This window comes from Bufo gargarizans, chromosome 7, assembly GCF_014858855.1.
Source record: "Bufo gargarizans isolate SCDJY-AF-19 chromosome 7, ASM1485885v1, whole genome shotgun sequence".
Classification (NCBI taxonomy): Eukaryota; Metazoa; Chordata; class Amphibia; order Anura; family Bufonidae; genus Bufo; species Bufo gargarizans.
Window position 1 is genome coordinate 57,316,093 of NC_058086.1, and position 13,431 is coordinate 57,329,523.

General features: G+C 44.4%; 1 protein-coding gene across 2 annotated transcripts in view; it reads right to left on the bottom strand.

Annotated features, from left to right (window-relative positions):
- Window positions 1–13,431, bottom strand: part of COP1 (COP1 E3 ubiquitin ligase) — a 188,822-nt gene that overhangs the window by 89,764 nt on the left and 85,627 nt on the right. For both annotated transcript variants that reach the window (XM_044301397.1, XM_044301396.1), the window contains 2 exons: window positions 10,780–10,923; window positions 258–366 (listed from right to left, as the gene is read on the bottom strand). In XM_044301397.1, the coding sequence (XP_044157332.1) occupies window positions 258–366; window positions 10,780–10,923 (253 nt within the window). The remainder of the gene's footprint in view (window positions 1–257; window positions 367–10,779; window positions 10,924–13,431) is intronic.

Consider the following 13,431-nt stretch of genomic DNA (forward strand, 5'->3'; position numbering starts at 1 on the left):
TTACCCCCAACCATTCTTTCACATCAAAATACAATGAACAGAATGAAATGAAAAATACCAGCAAAAATATTCAGGTAATAAGAAAAAAAAAGAAAAGTTAACCACCACAGCACGAATCTTTGCAAAAGATACGTTTTCTCCCAGGGGGTCTTAATGACAGAATAAAGAGGTAGCAGTGTAGCGTGACAGGAGGATATCACCTTGTAAGCGGAGCAGATGCTGCATCCACTACAGAGCCATTGAAATCTATATGTTACCTGGTATACTTTGGATCTCTGCCCTGTAAAACCGTCCCAGAGAATCACAGTCCCTTCGTAATCGCTGCTGGCCAGTAGGTTTTTGTGGTAACTGCTCCAGCTTATACAGCTGCAAAAGATAAAAATATATATTACAGAAAACGAATAATAGAAATGTGAGGATTCAGTCAGTGCTGCAGAATCTTACCCACGGGAGTGGACTCCACACCTGACTCATTCAACACGCTGCGGGCCCTTACAGCATGGGGCCCAGCCATACACCTGATGGCATCGCTTTCTCTACCGAGCTGTAAGCTTTACACTGCCATGGGGGGTTTCCTTTATTGTAAAATAATTGGTTTTTCAAGAGGATATCAGGGATGCGGAGTGCTGGCTGGTAAACTGCCACCTTCCCTACTGACTCAAAGGTCTTGCTGTATGTCTGCATTCATTATCCGAAAATACTGCATTTCTCCCTTTGGTGCGAAGAATCTTAAAGGTATTCTCCAAAAGTATAAAATATCCCCTCGCGCCGGGCCCCCCACATGGAATATACTTATGCCGGTCCCCGCACTGCCACTTCTCCCTGCACACGGATGAAAACATCCGGTGTTGGGGGGGGGGGCGCAGCCAATGGCAGGCAGGGACTGGGACGAGCCTCCCTAGCATCGCTGGTGACGCTGGTGGGTAAGATTCTGTTTTCATCCTGTGTTCAGGTAGAAGCAGCGGCAGGCGGGACCAGGAGCGGCACGGGGCCCGGGGTAAGTATATTCCAAGTAGGGGGCCCAGTACGAGGGGACATTTTATACTCTTGGAGAACCCCTTTAACAGGAAAATCATTCAACCTGGATGCTTATATCTGCCAATGCAATGGTGATGGGTATGTTAAAATATATAAGCTATATAAGAAACCAGGAGGGAAAAAAAACAAAAACAAACAGCAAATGGTATAAAAACAAAAACCGTACTCCTCAGCTGAGCCCGCACAGGCACGCATGCATTGGTCATGAGCCGCTACAGCATGTCATTTATGACAGCGGATAAACAAGGACCTTGATGGAAAATTGAAGATGTGAATGCTGTGTTTTATTTATTTTAGGGCATTTGTGCTCCTCGCTTTTTAAAAAAAAAAGATGATCGACCACTTACTAGACACGACCTGTCTCCACAAAATGCAGCGCCGTCTGCAGAGTGCATGTTATAGAGCAGGAGGAGCTGAGCAGATTGATATGAAGGCTAGGGCTACACGGCGACATGTGTCGCATGACCTATTTTGCAATGCTAATCTATGGTGTCCTACTAGTCCATCCAGGATGTTTTTTGTGAAACTGTCGTGTCGCGGTATGTCGCCGTGTAGCCCTAGCCTTATAGCTCTGCTGATCTCCGTTATAGACGGGGAGGTGTCATCAGCAATTGATAGCATTGTGTGCCAGTCACAGATAGCTGTACAGGGGTTTGGGGTGGGGGGGGTGGGGGTTTAGAAATAGTATATATTTTACATTTATCAATATTCTGCAACAGGCCAAAGTAAATTTTTTGCTCCTGCTCAACATCGGAAATCCAGCTGTATGTGGCTGTTTTCTGTGTTTTTTGTCTCAAAAATTGGTCTCCACTCCTGACCTGCCTTAGGCTACTTGGATTCGGCAGATAACAGCCCGCCAGAATCCTCCAGATCCAGCACTGCCGGATAAAACCGGCATGCTCTTGGGGACCCATTAACTATAATGGAGTCAATTGGGCCCATAGAAGTGAATGGGAGCGGTGGCAGGCCATGCATTTGCAGGGCTCTGTTCCCGATATAGGTGCGGGTCCCGCTGGGACCCATACCTATAAGACGATGGAGGCATTTCCTAGCAATATGCCCCCATTGTCTGAGATGAGACAACCCCTTTAAGTCAGAATGTGATAGTTTGGCCTGTGTTAAGTTCAACAAGTACCGTTTTCATATATTGGACTCTCAGATCGCTGCCTTTACACAAATAGACCAATTTGTTGACGAAGTTCAAATTGTCCCAGTATATAAATCAGGACCACTGTTTTGTTTTTTTTTAAAAGACGAAAACAGCAGCAAATACCTCAAAATATCCCATTAAAAATGAAAAATTAAGTGATATCACTGGAGGCGACACGTGCAATGCATGGAGAGATAAAACAGTTTTTGGTGAAAGCACCTGGATTAAAGTTTTACGGCTGGGATCAGCAATAATGATCACTGCACTATGATTCACTGCCATCCAACGACCCTTGATATGTGGTCTGACATCTCTGAGAGTCAGAAATCTCCACGCATAAAGTACTCCGAGGTCTCACTCCAGGCAGTGCTTTATAACCAGCCAAGTACAAAGTCAAGGAAACTGCCACTGTGAAAGGGAACGCTTCCGAATTTCAGTTTCTAAAACAGACAAATGAGTTATCAGTCGCTCGCATTGTGTACAGTTTTACGCTTCCACACATCAATCCTCCATTCTTTTGTGAGCGAGCTGGCACCCAGCTGAATGCCGTGTGCTCGCGGTGCCTAGGATGCAAGACATAAAAAAGGGAAGATTTGTAGGAAAATAAATAAAAAAAGGTTCTTTTGTGGCTTGTTTTCGAGAAGGAAAACTTATTTTTTTTTATTTAGAGTAAATTTCAAGGAGCTGCCGCTCACCTGATTAGACATTAAGGCTTTACTGTTCAGCAATACAAGGTGTCGTAAGCAGCTGACACCAAACATGTCGGCTCCGCAGTCACAAGCCCTGCGGGGACATCAGCCCATTCCATAGAGATGTCCACACGCTACAATATGTCCTATTTTCAGGACAGCAGGCGCCGACACAATGGCTCAACATTTTTCTGCAAGGAAATAGTGAACCATACAGCTTTGCGTCATGTTATCCGGAAGACCACCTTAAAGAGGTTGTCTCATGAATCATTTCCATACTAAGAGACCCTGAAAGGCTATTAAGATCTGTCTTAAAGTAATTGACAGTGTTTCTGGAATATAAAAAAAGAACATTCTTGTTTTCTTCCACGTGTCCCCTTTTTGTGATGTTGATCTTGTGCTGCTTGGGGCAGGCTCTGGAGAGAATCAGTCTCCATCTCCTTCTGGCAGCTGACAATATGATTCCTTCTTCTCAGCTATACCGCCATGCTATCACTATGGAGAGACCTGACCATGTGTGACCACCAGCTCATTAGGTGGCCGCGCACGATGTTATACAGTTTTAACACCAGGTGGTGCCATGCTGTGTAAAAAAATAAATAAAAAATGTCATAACCTCTTTATATTAATCACTAACAGCAAATAAATGGGAAAATTGTGCATTTGTATGATCTATACAATAAATATGATATTTAATGGTGGGACGACACCCTTTAACCTCCACTACATGTACCAGTTGTTCACAGGACTTACATTGCATGTGACTAGAAGTCTTTATTTCATGGTGCACTGCCATATCAGTTTAAAATAAGTCACATTTCTGAAAAATGTTGATTACATGGGACGGTATACAAGTACTAGGTTATAAGGGGTTGTCCTATTAGGCCTATGAATGCCATAGAAGAGAGTCATTGGCTTGGAACTGTCTATTCTCTATTAGTCTATTTCCATTCTGGAAAAAAAATAAAAATCTATGACCAGGCACCATGCAATACCACATTTCTCCTGTAGTGGCCACTGCAGAAATAAAAATGCGTGGCCACCTGCAGCTGCTGGACCTTCAGGGATTATCAGTGAGTTCTTATTGACTGAAGAGGCTGCCCAGGTGGCACAATCCCTTCAAACATCCATGCGCTCAAAACGTATGCTTAAAAAAGGATGTTTTAATATTTGCAAAGGAGCCTCTAGGAGCAACAGGGGAGTGGCCGTTACTCCTAGAGGCTCTGCTCTCCCTGCAACTGCTGAGCCCTCTGCTCTTTGATGGGGCCTGGCATGATGATATTTTCACTGCCTGACCCTGTCAATTAAAGAGCAGTATTTTAAGCTTTTAATAATTTTTTTTTAAAGAAAAATACATTTTATAAAAAGTAAGTGACAAATGAACTGCAGAAAAACAGTTGATGGCTGAAAAGTAACTAGAGTCAAGAGCATAACTAAGGGAACACACAGCGAAATACAAGGGTAGGCAGACAAGGGGATAACGACATCACTCAAGTGTTTGTCCACCCACAACAATACCCATAATTACCCCTGTGAGCACAGATGCCCTTTCAGAACAACATCATTGACCAGAGCCAGCAGGAACGAGAAAAACAACTTCTACAATATGATTGTTCTGCTATAAAACACATACCGAACAGTATATGGAGCTCAAAAATGATAAGCACATCTTTAAAACTTTAGTTGAAAGTCCTCAAATCTCACACTGGTTCACCAAACGCAACTATTAGAAAACCGCATCAGCAGCAACAAGTGGGTGCAACGTCAAATCTGTCAATATTTGTCCTTATGACACTGGCTGACCTGTTACATGTGCACTTGGCAGCTTAAGGCATCTGTGTTGGTCCCATGTTCACATGTGCCCGCATTGCTGAGAAAAATTGTGTTTTAATATATGCAAATGAGCCTCTAGGAGCAACGGGGGCGTTACCATTACACTTAGAGGCTCAGCTCTCTCTGCACTGTGATTGACAGGGTATCACACCTGGTCCTGTCAAAGTGCAGAGGGTGCGGCAGTTGCAGAGAGAGCAGAGCCTCTTGGAGTAACGAAAACTCCTTCATTGCTCCTAGAGGCTCATTTGCATATATCAAAACATAATTTTTCTCAGCACTGCGGACACATATAAACATGGGACCAACACAGATGCCTTCAGCTGCCAAGCGCACAGGTAACAGGTCAGCCAGTGTCATAGGTACAAAACTGCTGACGGATGCCCTTTAAGACAGTCAGCAGTAGGCTCTTTACTACACAAACACCAACTATATTCACTAAAGCAAAGCAAGTCCTATATGGGGCCCAAAAAAGCAGAAAGGAATGCACCGTTCTTTTGGCTCATTCCATCTAAATACATTTTGACAAATTTCCCCATTATACTGGAAGTAAAAAAAATAAGGCGACGTGTAGGTCTAAGACCAAGGCTTGGATAACACGGTTAATGAACGACCTAGCAGAGCCTGCACCGCTCCAGCTTCTCGTGCAGCACATTTGTTGGTCACTTTCCAGCATTTTAATAAGGTATCAGCAGCATCTGTCCTGTCTCCAAGAGACCTGATGGATTTGATGAACTGGAAGAATAATGGAGAACCTCTCAATATTCACTGTGGACACCTACACACTGACCTCCAGTTACATCAGACAAGGTTAATAGATGCAATATGTTAACAACGTTACAAGAAGACCTGCCAACCGGCCATAATACACAGCAGTGAGCCTCATCTGTGGACCCCAAACACCCTTAAAGTGTACCTCTGGTTTTTAAAACCTACCTCTGTGGACAGGTTGCTGATGGATGGCTAGGTCTCCGGTGAGACTTCCGGTTGCTTAATGATTGGTTACTGCAAACATCCAAGGAAAAAGCTGGGGGTGAAGGTCACAAGAACACCGACATTTCTCTTGTCCTCACATTCAGGTCACAATAACCTCTGATTTTACAGCAAATTCAGGCCTCTAGAAGCAGGTTTGTCCATGTAGCAGCTCACAAGCATTAAAGCACCTGCTGTAGCGGCGCACATGTCCCATCCTCGTGGTTGTTAAAGGCCTCATGCACACGGCTGTTGATCGGCCGTTCCAGTCCCATTGCACGGGCAACATCTGTGCGGATTCTGCAGACGGATCCAGACCCATTCAAATTGCATGCACTACTTTTTTGTGGTGCGGAGGTTCCGACCTTCCAGATTGCGGACCCATTCAAGTAAATGGGTCTGAATTGGTGATGTGGGGTGCACACGGCCCCCTCTTTGCTGGCAGTAATACAGGCACGGCCGTGTGAATGAGAGATTGGAAGACAAATGAAGGGAGTCAGAAAGCCGGAACGGAAAGGTGGGAGCAGACGACTATGGATTTCTACACGGCTATTCCAGGGTAGGGAGCCATCTCCGGAACTTCCATTGAAAAGAACAGAGCACCCGAGCGCATGCCTCACTGGCTCCGTTCATTTTTGGGCTCCACGTGGTATGGGGGCCCTGTTTTCGCCATTGGCGGGGGTCCTATAGGTAGAATACCCCTTTAAGACAGCTCCGATCTATGCTGCTGTATGCAGAGTTCTCACATCATTTCCTTTTCATCATTTTTTAATGAACACTAAACCTAGAAATTAGGGTTGAGTGAATCGGGTTCGGATATAGATTCATTTAAAAACTTCATAAAAAATATTGGCTCTGTCCTACTGTAAAAAATATTGCCTCCGCAGAGGTCTTTCCGAAGTTTCAGCAAATATCGCAAAACTTACTTCATCTCGCCTCGATCACGTGTCACTTCGTTTATTCGCATAAATCACTATCAAAATACGAAGCCGAACGCGATATTTGCCTGAAACTTCGGAAAGGCCTCCGCAGAAGCAATACACTTTACAGTAGGACGGAGCCAATATTCTTAATGAAGTTTTTAAAAGAATCGGGTTCGGATACAGCAATTCGAGCTAAATTCATTCAAACCTACTAGAAATGAATGCTAAAAGTAAAGAAATATGGCCGTCCAACCAGTACGTCAGTCTGAGGCACTGTCTACTTCATGCGTACAGTCTTGTCGAAATTCTGCAAAGAACAAAGGAGTTAATCTCCTCCTTAGATGCTTCCTTTTCGGCTTAGCAAGAGCCTGGAGCTTCATCTTACTGTCCTACTGCAGACAGGACACAGCAGGAAGGCTCCTGCTTCAGCCACTTGTCATGCAGTTGGTCATAGGACTGTGAGGAGGATGAGGGGCACGGAGAGGTTTACCTGCAATATGACAAAACAGGACCAAGGGAAAGAAGGCGATGAAGGAAGGACCGTCCTGGGATTTATGATTTTTTTTTTAGCATTTTCTGTGTTTAGTATTCTCTTAAAGGGGTTGTCCAATCAGCGCTGTTCACTAACCTTTCTCTGTGACAGCACCCTGCTTCCTGAATCTTAAGGGGGTGGTTACCAACGATTTGATTGACGAGTTGACGTCATCGCAGTGCTCGCCTGTACGGGTGCGCTCCCGATACAGCTGCTACCTGTTTCTATTATCAGGGTCGCCAGTGCGGGACTCCGACAGGGTCGCCACAACTGCTAGGTTCCCCCAAGATACCCAGGAGCTGTTTAATTGGTTTCTATGGAGCAGCAGAGAGGTGGCCAGGATGGGAGATGCACGGTTCCGTGGTCCCAGCCACCAGAGCCCAGCTCAAGGAACGAAAGACTATGTACTACAACGGTGGCCATGAGCCCTGACACTGAGCAATAAACAAAGGGAAAGAAGAATTAGGAATAGGGAGAGAAGGAGGCCATGTCGAAAATAACAGCCACAGGGTAACTTTATCAAAATGATAGAAGGTACAACTGAAAGTAACTTTCCCACATGGGGCAAACCCTTTAAGCTCCTATTTGGATAGCGAGGGTAATAAAATTACCGACAAGTCTAATGACAACCTTATGTCCTCCATGTCACAGAGGCTTTTATTTTACATATATAAACTCTGAACTACATATATTACATTTCTGTGGAATGTTGCAGAGAGCAAGAGGACCCATGGGAGACCGCAGAATGCGAGAAAAATAAACGGGGGAAAAAATACTGTATTTTAAGCATCCGTTATGCTCAGTTACGCACATTTTGCATCCATTTTAGGCTACATTCACACAACCTAATCTGTTTTTGGGGACCGTAAATCACGGATCCGCAAAAAAAAAAAAAAAAAAAACACGATACCGGCTGCATGCGTTCCACATTTTTTACGGACTGGAACATCCTTCTCCATGAAAGAAATGCCTATTGTTGACCGCAAAAAAGGACAAAAATAGGACATGTTCTATCTTTTTTTGGTGCCGCGGATTGGAAGTGCGGATGTCCGCATCTTTTGTGGCCCAATTGAAATGAATGGGTCCGCATCCGATCTGCAAAATTGCGGAAGGGATGTGCACAGAAAAACACGGTCGTGTGAATTTAGCCTTAGCCATTTCCATCTCAGATCCATTATTCTAAATAGAAGGAAAAAAAAAAAAAAAAACTTTCAGTAGGACTTTTTTTTGTCTAAAATAACGGATCACCGACGGAAATGGCTAAAACTGATGCCAATGTGAATAAGTGAGCAGAACGGAAGCTTAAAATACAGGATCCATATTTTTTTATTTTTCTGTTCTTCTGAAGGATCAGAAGAACGGAAAACTAATCAGTGATGTGAATCCGGCCTTATTTCTGACAGTCCAATTCATGTAGATGAATAATGGGAATTCATTCTCAGAGACGGGAAGAGCCCAGGGGTCGGACCCCGATCTATCACAGATATCCAATTACCAGGCCATAAATGTAAATGAATGCTTACGCTGCTCTACGACCCTCCCTCGTATTAACAACCCACCACATCTAATCCTCCTGGACCCATTTCAGCAGGACTATCGCCCACACGTACAGCCACGCTACTTTATAGCGAATGATCTGGTGGCTACAACAGGAGGTAGAGTGACGCCACACAAAATGAAGATGAAGTGTATTTCTCTGGGGGATCTTGCTGGGAGTAAGAGACTGAAAACAGAGAGGGATGAATTTGTACAGAAAGCAGGTGAAGATAATGGGTGCTTCAGCTGGTGTATGGCACCGCTCCAAGTACACTGCCGGTACAGAGGCGGCTGGGACACAGCTGGCACACCGCACATTAGTGCTCAGTACAGCAATGACGACAGCAGACATATCATCCACTAATTTGAAAAGTAGATGAGGTGAATGGTGATAGGAGTTCCCCCTACGTATAAGGGTACAGTCACACGTCTGCAACTTTTTTGCGGTCCGCAAAACACAAACACAGCCATGTGCGTTCCACATTTTGCAGACCGCACACGTGGATGCGGACAAGAATTGGACAGGTTCTATTTTTTTTTTTTTGCGGGTCCGCGGAACGGAAGTGCTGATGCAAAAATGAATGGGTCCGCACCCGTTCCGCAAAATGGCGGAACGGATGCGACCCATTTTGCGGACATGTGAATGGTCCCTAACTCAGGTGGCAGGGGATGCACAGAGCCTGTTCATACATTCAGGAATTGATAAGGATTTATCGGATCCCACACCCAAATCCCCAACAGCCCACATCCAGCGCAAGCACATGGGTGATTTACACTCCATTCACATACAGCAAAGAAATAATCCATGTTGAACGGTCTTTATTTTGATCAACCTTAGGGCTCATGCACAAACGTATTTTCTTTCCATGTCTGTGCCGGTTTTTTTTTTTTGCGGACCGTATGCGGAACCATTTATTTCAACGAGTCCGCAAAAAGAAATGGAAGTTACTCCGTGTGCATTCCGTTTCCGTCTGTCCGTATTTCCTTTCCACCAAAAAATAGAACATGTCCTATTATTGTCTGCATTACGGACAAAGGATAGGACTGTTCTATTAGGGGCCAGCTGTTCCGTTCATTTGTATTTTTTGCGGACCTTAGGCTACATTCACACAACCGTATGTTTTGAGGTCCGCCAAAAATACGGATGACGCCCGACTGGCAGCAGTTTTTTTTCCCGGATGCATTGTAGCAATGCTTATCCTTGTCTGCAAAACAGACAATAGGACATGTTCTATCTTTTTTGCAGGGCTATGGAACAGACATACAGATTTTTTTCGCAAACCCATTGAATTAAATGGGTTCGCAACCTATCTAGCAAAAAAAAAAAAAATAATAAAAGAACAAACGGAAACAAAATACGTTCATGTGCATGAGGCCTCAGACTAATGTTTATTGGTACCAACTACACCTGGCGGACCCTACTTACTCACCTGGGAACCGTCAGTTTTCATTGTGGTGTCTATTGTTTTGACTGGGAAAATAGGGCTGCATGTAGCTAATATTTTTCCTGTCTCATCGTTACCAACAGCTGAAGAGAGAATTTCCCCACTAACAACAATTAAAGGGCATCTGTCAGCAGTTTTGTACCTATGAAACTGGCTGACCCGTTACATGTGCGTTTGGCAGCTGAAGACATCTGTGTTGGTCCCATGTTTATATGTGCCGCATTGCTGAAAAATGATGTCTTTAGATATGCAAATGAGCCTCTAGGAGTAACGGGGGCGTTGCTATTACACCTAGAGGCTCTGCTCTTTGATATACTTTAGAAGTGAGGGTCAGGTACGATGACTTTTTTTTAACTGCCTGGCCCTGTCAAAGTGCAGAGGACGCAAAAGTTGCAGTGAGAGCAGAGACTCTAGGTGTAATTACAACACCCCCGTTGCTCCTAGAGGGTTATTTGCATATATTTTTCTCAGCATTGCGGGCACATATGAACATGGGATCAACATAGATGCCTTCAGCGGCCAAGCGCACATGTAACAGGTCAGCCGGTGTCATTGGTACAAATCTGCTGACAGGGGCCCTGTAAGTATCTGATAACTGTGGGTACAATTGTTGTGTCTCAAAAACCGTTTGTTTTTAATACTGTACATAAAATCGACTTCTCACCTGATTTTAGAATTGCAGGTCATCTCGTTCTCTGGGTAATGGATATCCACAGCGTCTTGGATAACAGTGCCATACTCGTATACTTTGATCTTCTTGGTCACACCGGCAATGGCAAAGTAGTCACAGTCTCTGTCAAACTCTATGCTGCAATAACAGGAAGAAGAAAAAAACCATCTGAAACAAATTGACACTCCAAAAAGAAAAACAAAAACTAAAACACAATCTTCGTGACAGGACAACATTTTTATATGCAGGGAGAGCAAACGATTGCAATGAACTATTAATGTGAATCACATAAGATGCTGGCTTATTAGAGTGCTACCTCTACCCCTATGAGCCCCAGCTGAGAGCTGCTCATTTGAACGGCAGCCATGTAATACATCATTTTACCTGCCGGGGAAAAAGATGGCGGCCTGCAACTTCCCTGGAGATAATAGCTGGTCATGGGAAGGGGTTTCAGATCAGCTAAGGGTAACATGACATAGATGCAGCTCTGCTGAGAGGGGTTATAACTTATGGCCTATTAAGCATATGAAAATCATAGACACCCCCCCCCCCCCCCCCCTATAACACAGACTAGAGAGCGCTCTACAGGAGCTGTCAGATCAGATGACTACCTCCCTCGCCTTACATGGTGGCCAATCACCTGAATGGTCGCCATGTAATACTATATTTCCCCTGGTGCAGAGGAAACATTTGGCTGGCCACAGCTTCCTGTCTCCATTCAGAAAACTATAAGTGTTTTGCGGTCCGCAAATCGCGGATCCACAAAACAGGGAAACTGACCATATGCGTTGCACATTTTTGCAGAGCGCACAGGGCCAGAGCTATATAGAAAATGCCTATTCTTGTCCGCGGACAAGAGTAGGACATGCTCTATATTTTTTGCAGGGCCGTGGAACGGAACTACGGATGCAGACAGCACCCGGTGTGCTGTGCGCGTCTTTTGCGGCCCCGTTGAAATGAATTGGTCGGCACCTGTTCCGCAAAGTTGAGGAACAGATGCGGACCCATTTATATGGTCGTGTGAATGAGCCCTCTTCCTGAGAGTCGTCTGCTTGCCGGGGGTGTTGGGAGAGGGCGATCAGCTTATGAGACGACCCCTTTAATGCTACAAATTTTAAAAACCTAATTCTATTAACTTTGCTTATAAAACACCAACATATTCCACAGCAGTGTACAGAGAGCGCCGCCGTTCATATCAGTCCCTGCCACCAATGTGACTCACGCTCGCACAATTTTTCAATAAATCACACAGACACTAAAATTTTCCTCAAAGCCAATAAACTACAGGGGAAGACCATACAAACTCCTTGCAGAAGGCATCTTTGGTTGGAGTCAAACCCAGAATCCCAGTGCTGCAAGACAACAACATTACCTCTAAGCAGGGCGCTGGAGTCAGAGACGGTTTTGGGTGGAAATGTACCGACACCAACTTAATAATAATGTTAAGTAGGATTAGTATTGTATCATTAATTTATTAAATACGTGCCTTGCAAAAGTATTCACCCCCCTTGACTTTTTTTGTATTTTGTTACATTACAGCCTTAAAGGGTTTCTGTCATCAGAAAAATCGTTATGTATCTGGCTGACATTAGCGATGTGCTAATGTCAGCAGAACATGACTATGATTTTTAACCCCCTGCCTGCCGCAGTTCCCTCAAAATAAAGACTTTTATAATATGCTAATGATCCTCTAGGTGCTAGTGGGGCGTTTCTGCAGCACCTAGAGGCTCCGTCTTCTCACCCTTTAGCACGCCAATGTCCAGTTGATTGACGTCCTAGTTCTCCTCAGTGCCGCCGAAACCCTGCACGTGCGCCGTCCCATTTAGTATTCGGCACAGTGAGTTAAGGACGCTCTACTGCTGCCGGCTTTACTCACTGCGCCTGCGCCGAATACTAAACGGGACGGCGCGGGATTTTACGGGCACAGAGGAGAACTAGGACGTCAATCAACTGGACATGGGCGAGGCACAGGGTGAGAAGATGGAGCCTCTAGGTGCTACAGCAACGCCTCACTAGCACCTAGAGGCTCATTAGCATATTATAAAAGTCTTTATTTTGAGGGAACGGCGGCAGGCAGGGAGTTAAAAATCATACAGTTATGTTCTGCTGACATTAGCACATCTCTAATGTCAGCCAGATACATAACGATTTTTCTGATGACAGAAACCCTTTAAGTTCAATGTTTTCTGAATCTGAATTTTATGTGATGGATCCGAACACAATAGTCTAAGTCGGTGAAGTGAAATGAGAAAAATATATAAATAAAACTATTGTTTAGAAATATAAAACAGAAAATTGGCATGTGCGTATGTATTCAACCCCTTTGTTAGGAAGCCCATAAAAAGCTCTGGGGGCAACCAATTACCTTCAGAAGTCACATAATTAGTGAAATGATGTCACCTGTGTGCAATCTAAGTGTCACATGATCTGTCATTACATATACACACCATTTTTGAAAGGCCCCAGAGGCTGCAGCACCTAAGCAAGAGGAATGACTAACCAATCACTGCCATGAAGACCAAGGAACTCTCCAAACAAGTAAGGGACAATGTTGTTGAGAAGTACAAGTCAGGGTTAGGTTATAAAAAAAATATCCAAATCTTTGATGATCCCCAGGAGCACCATCAAATCTATCATAACCAAATG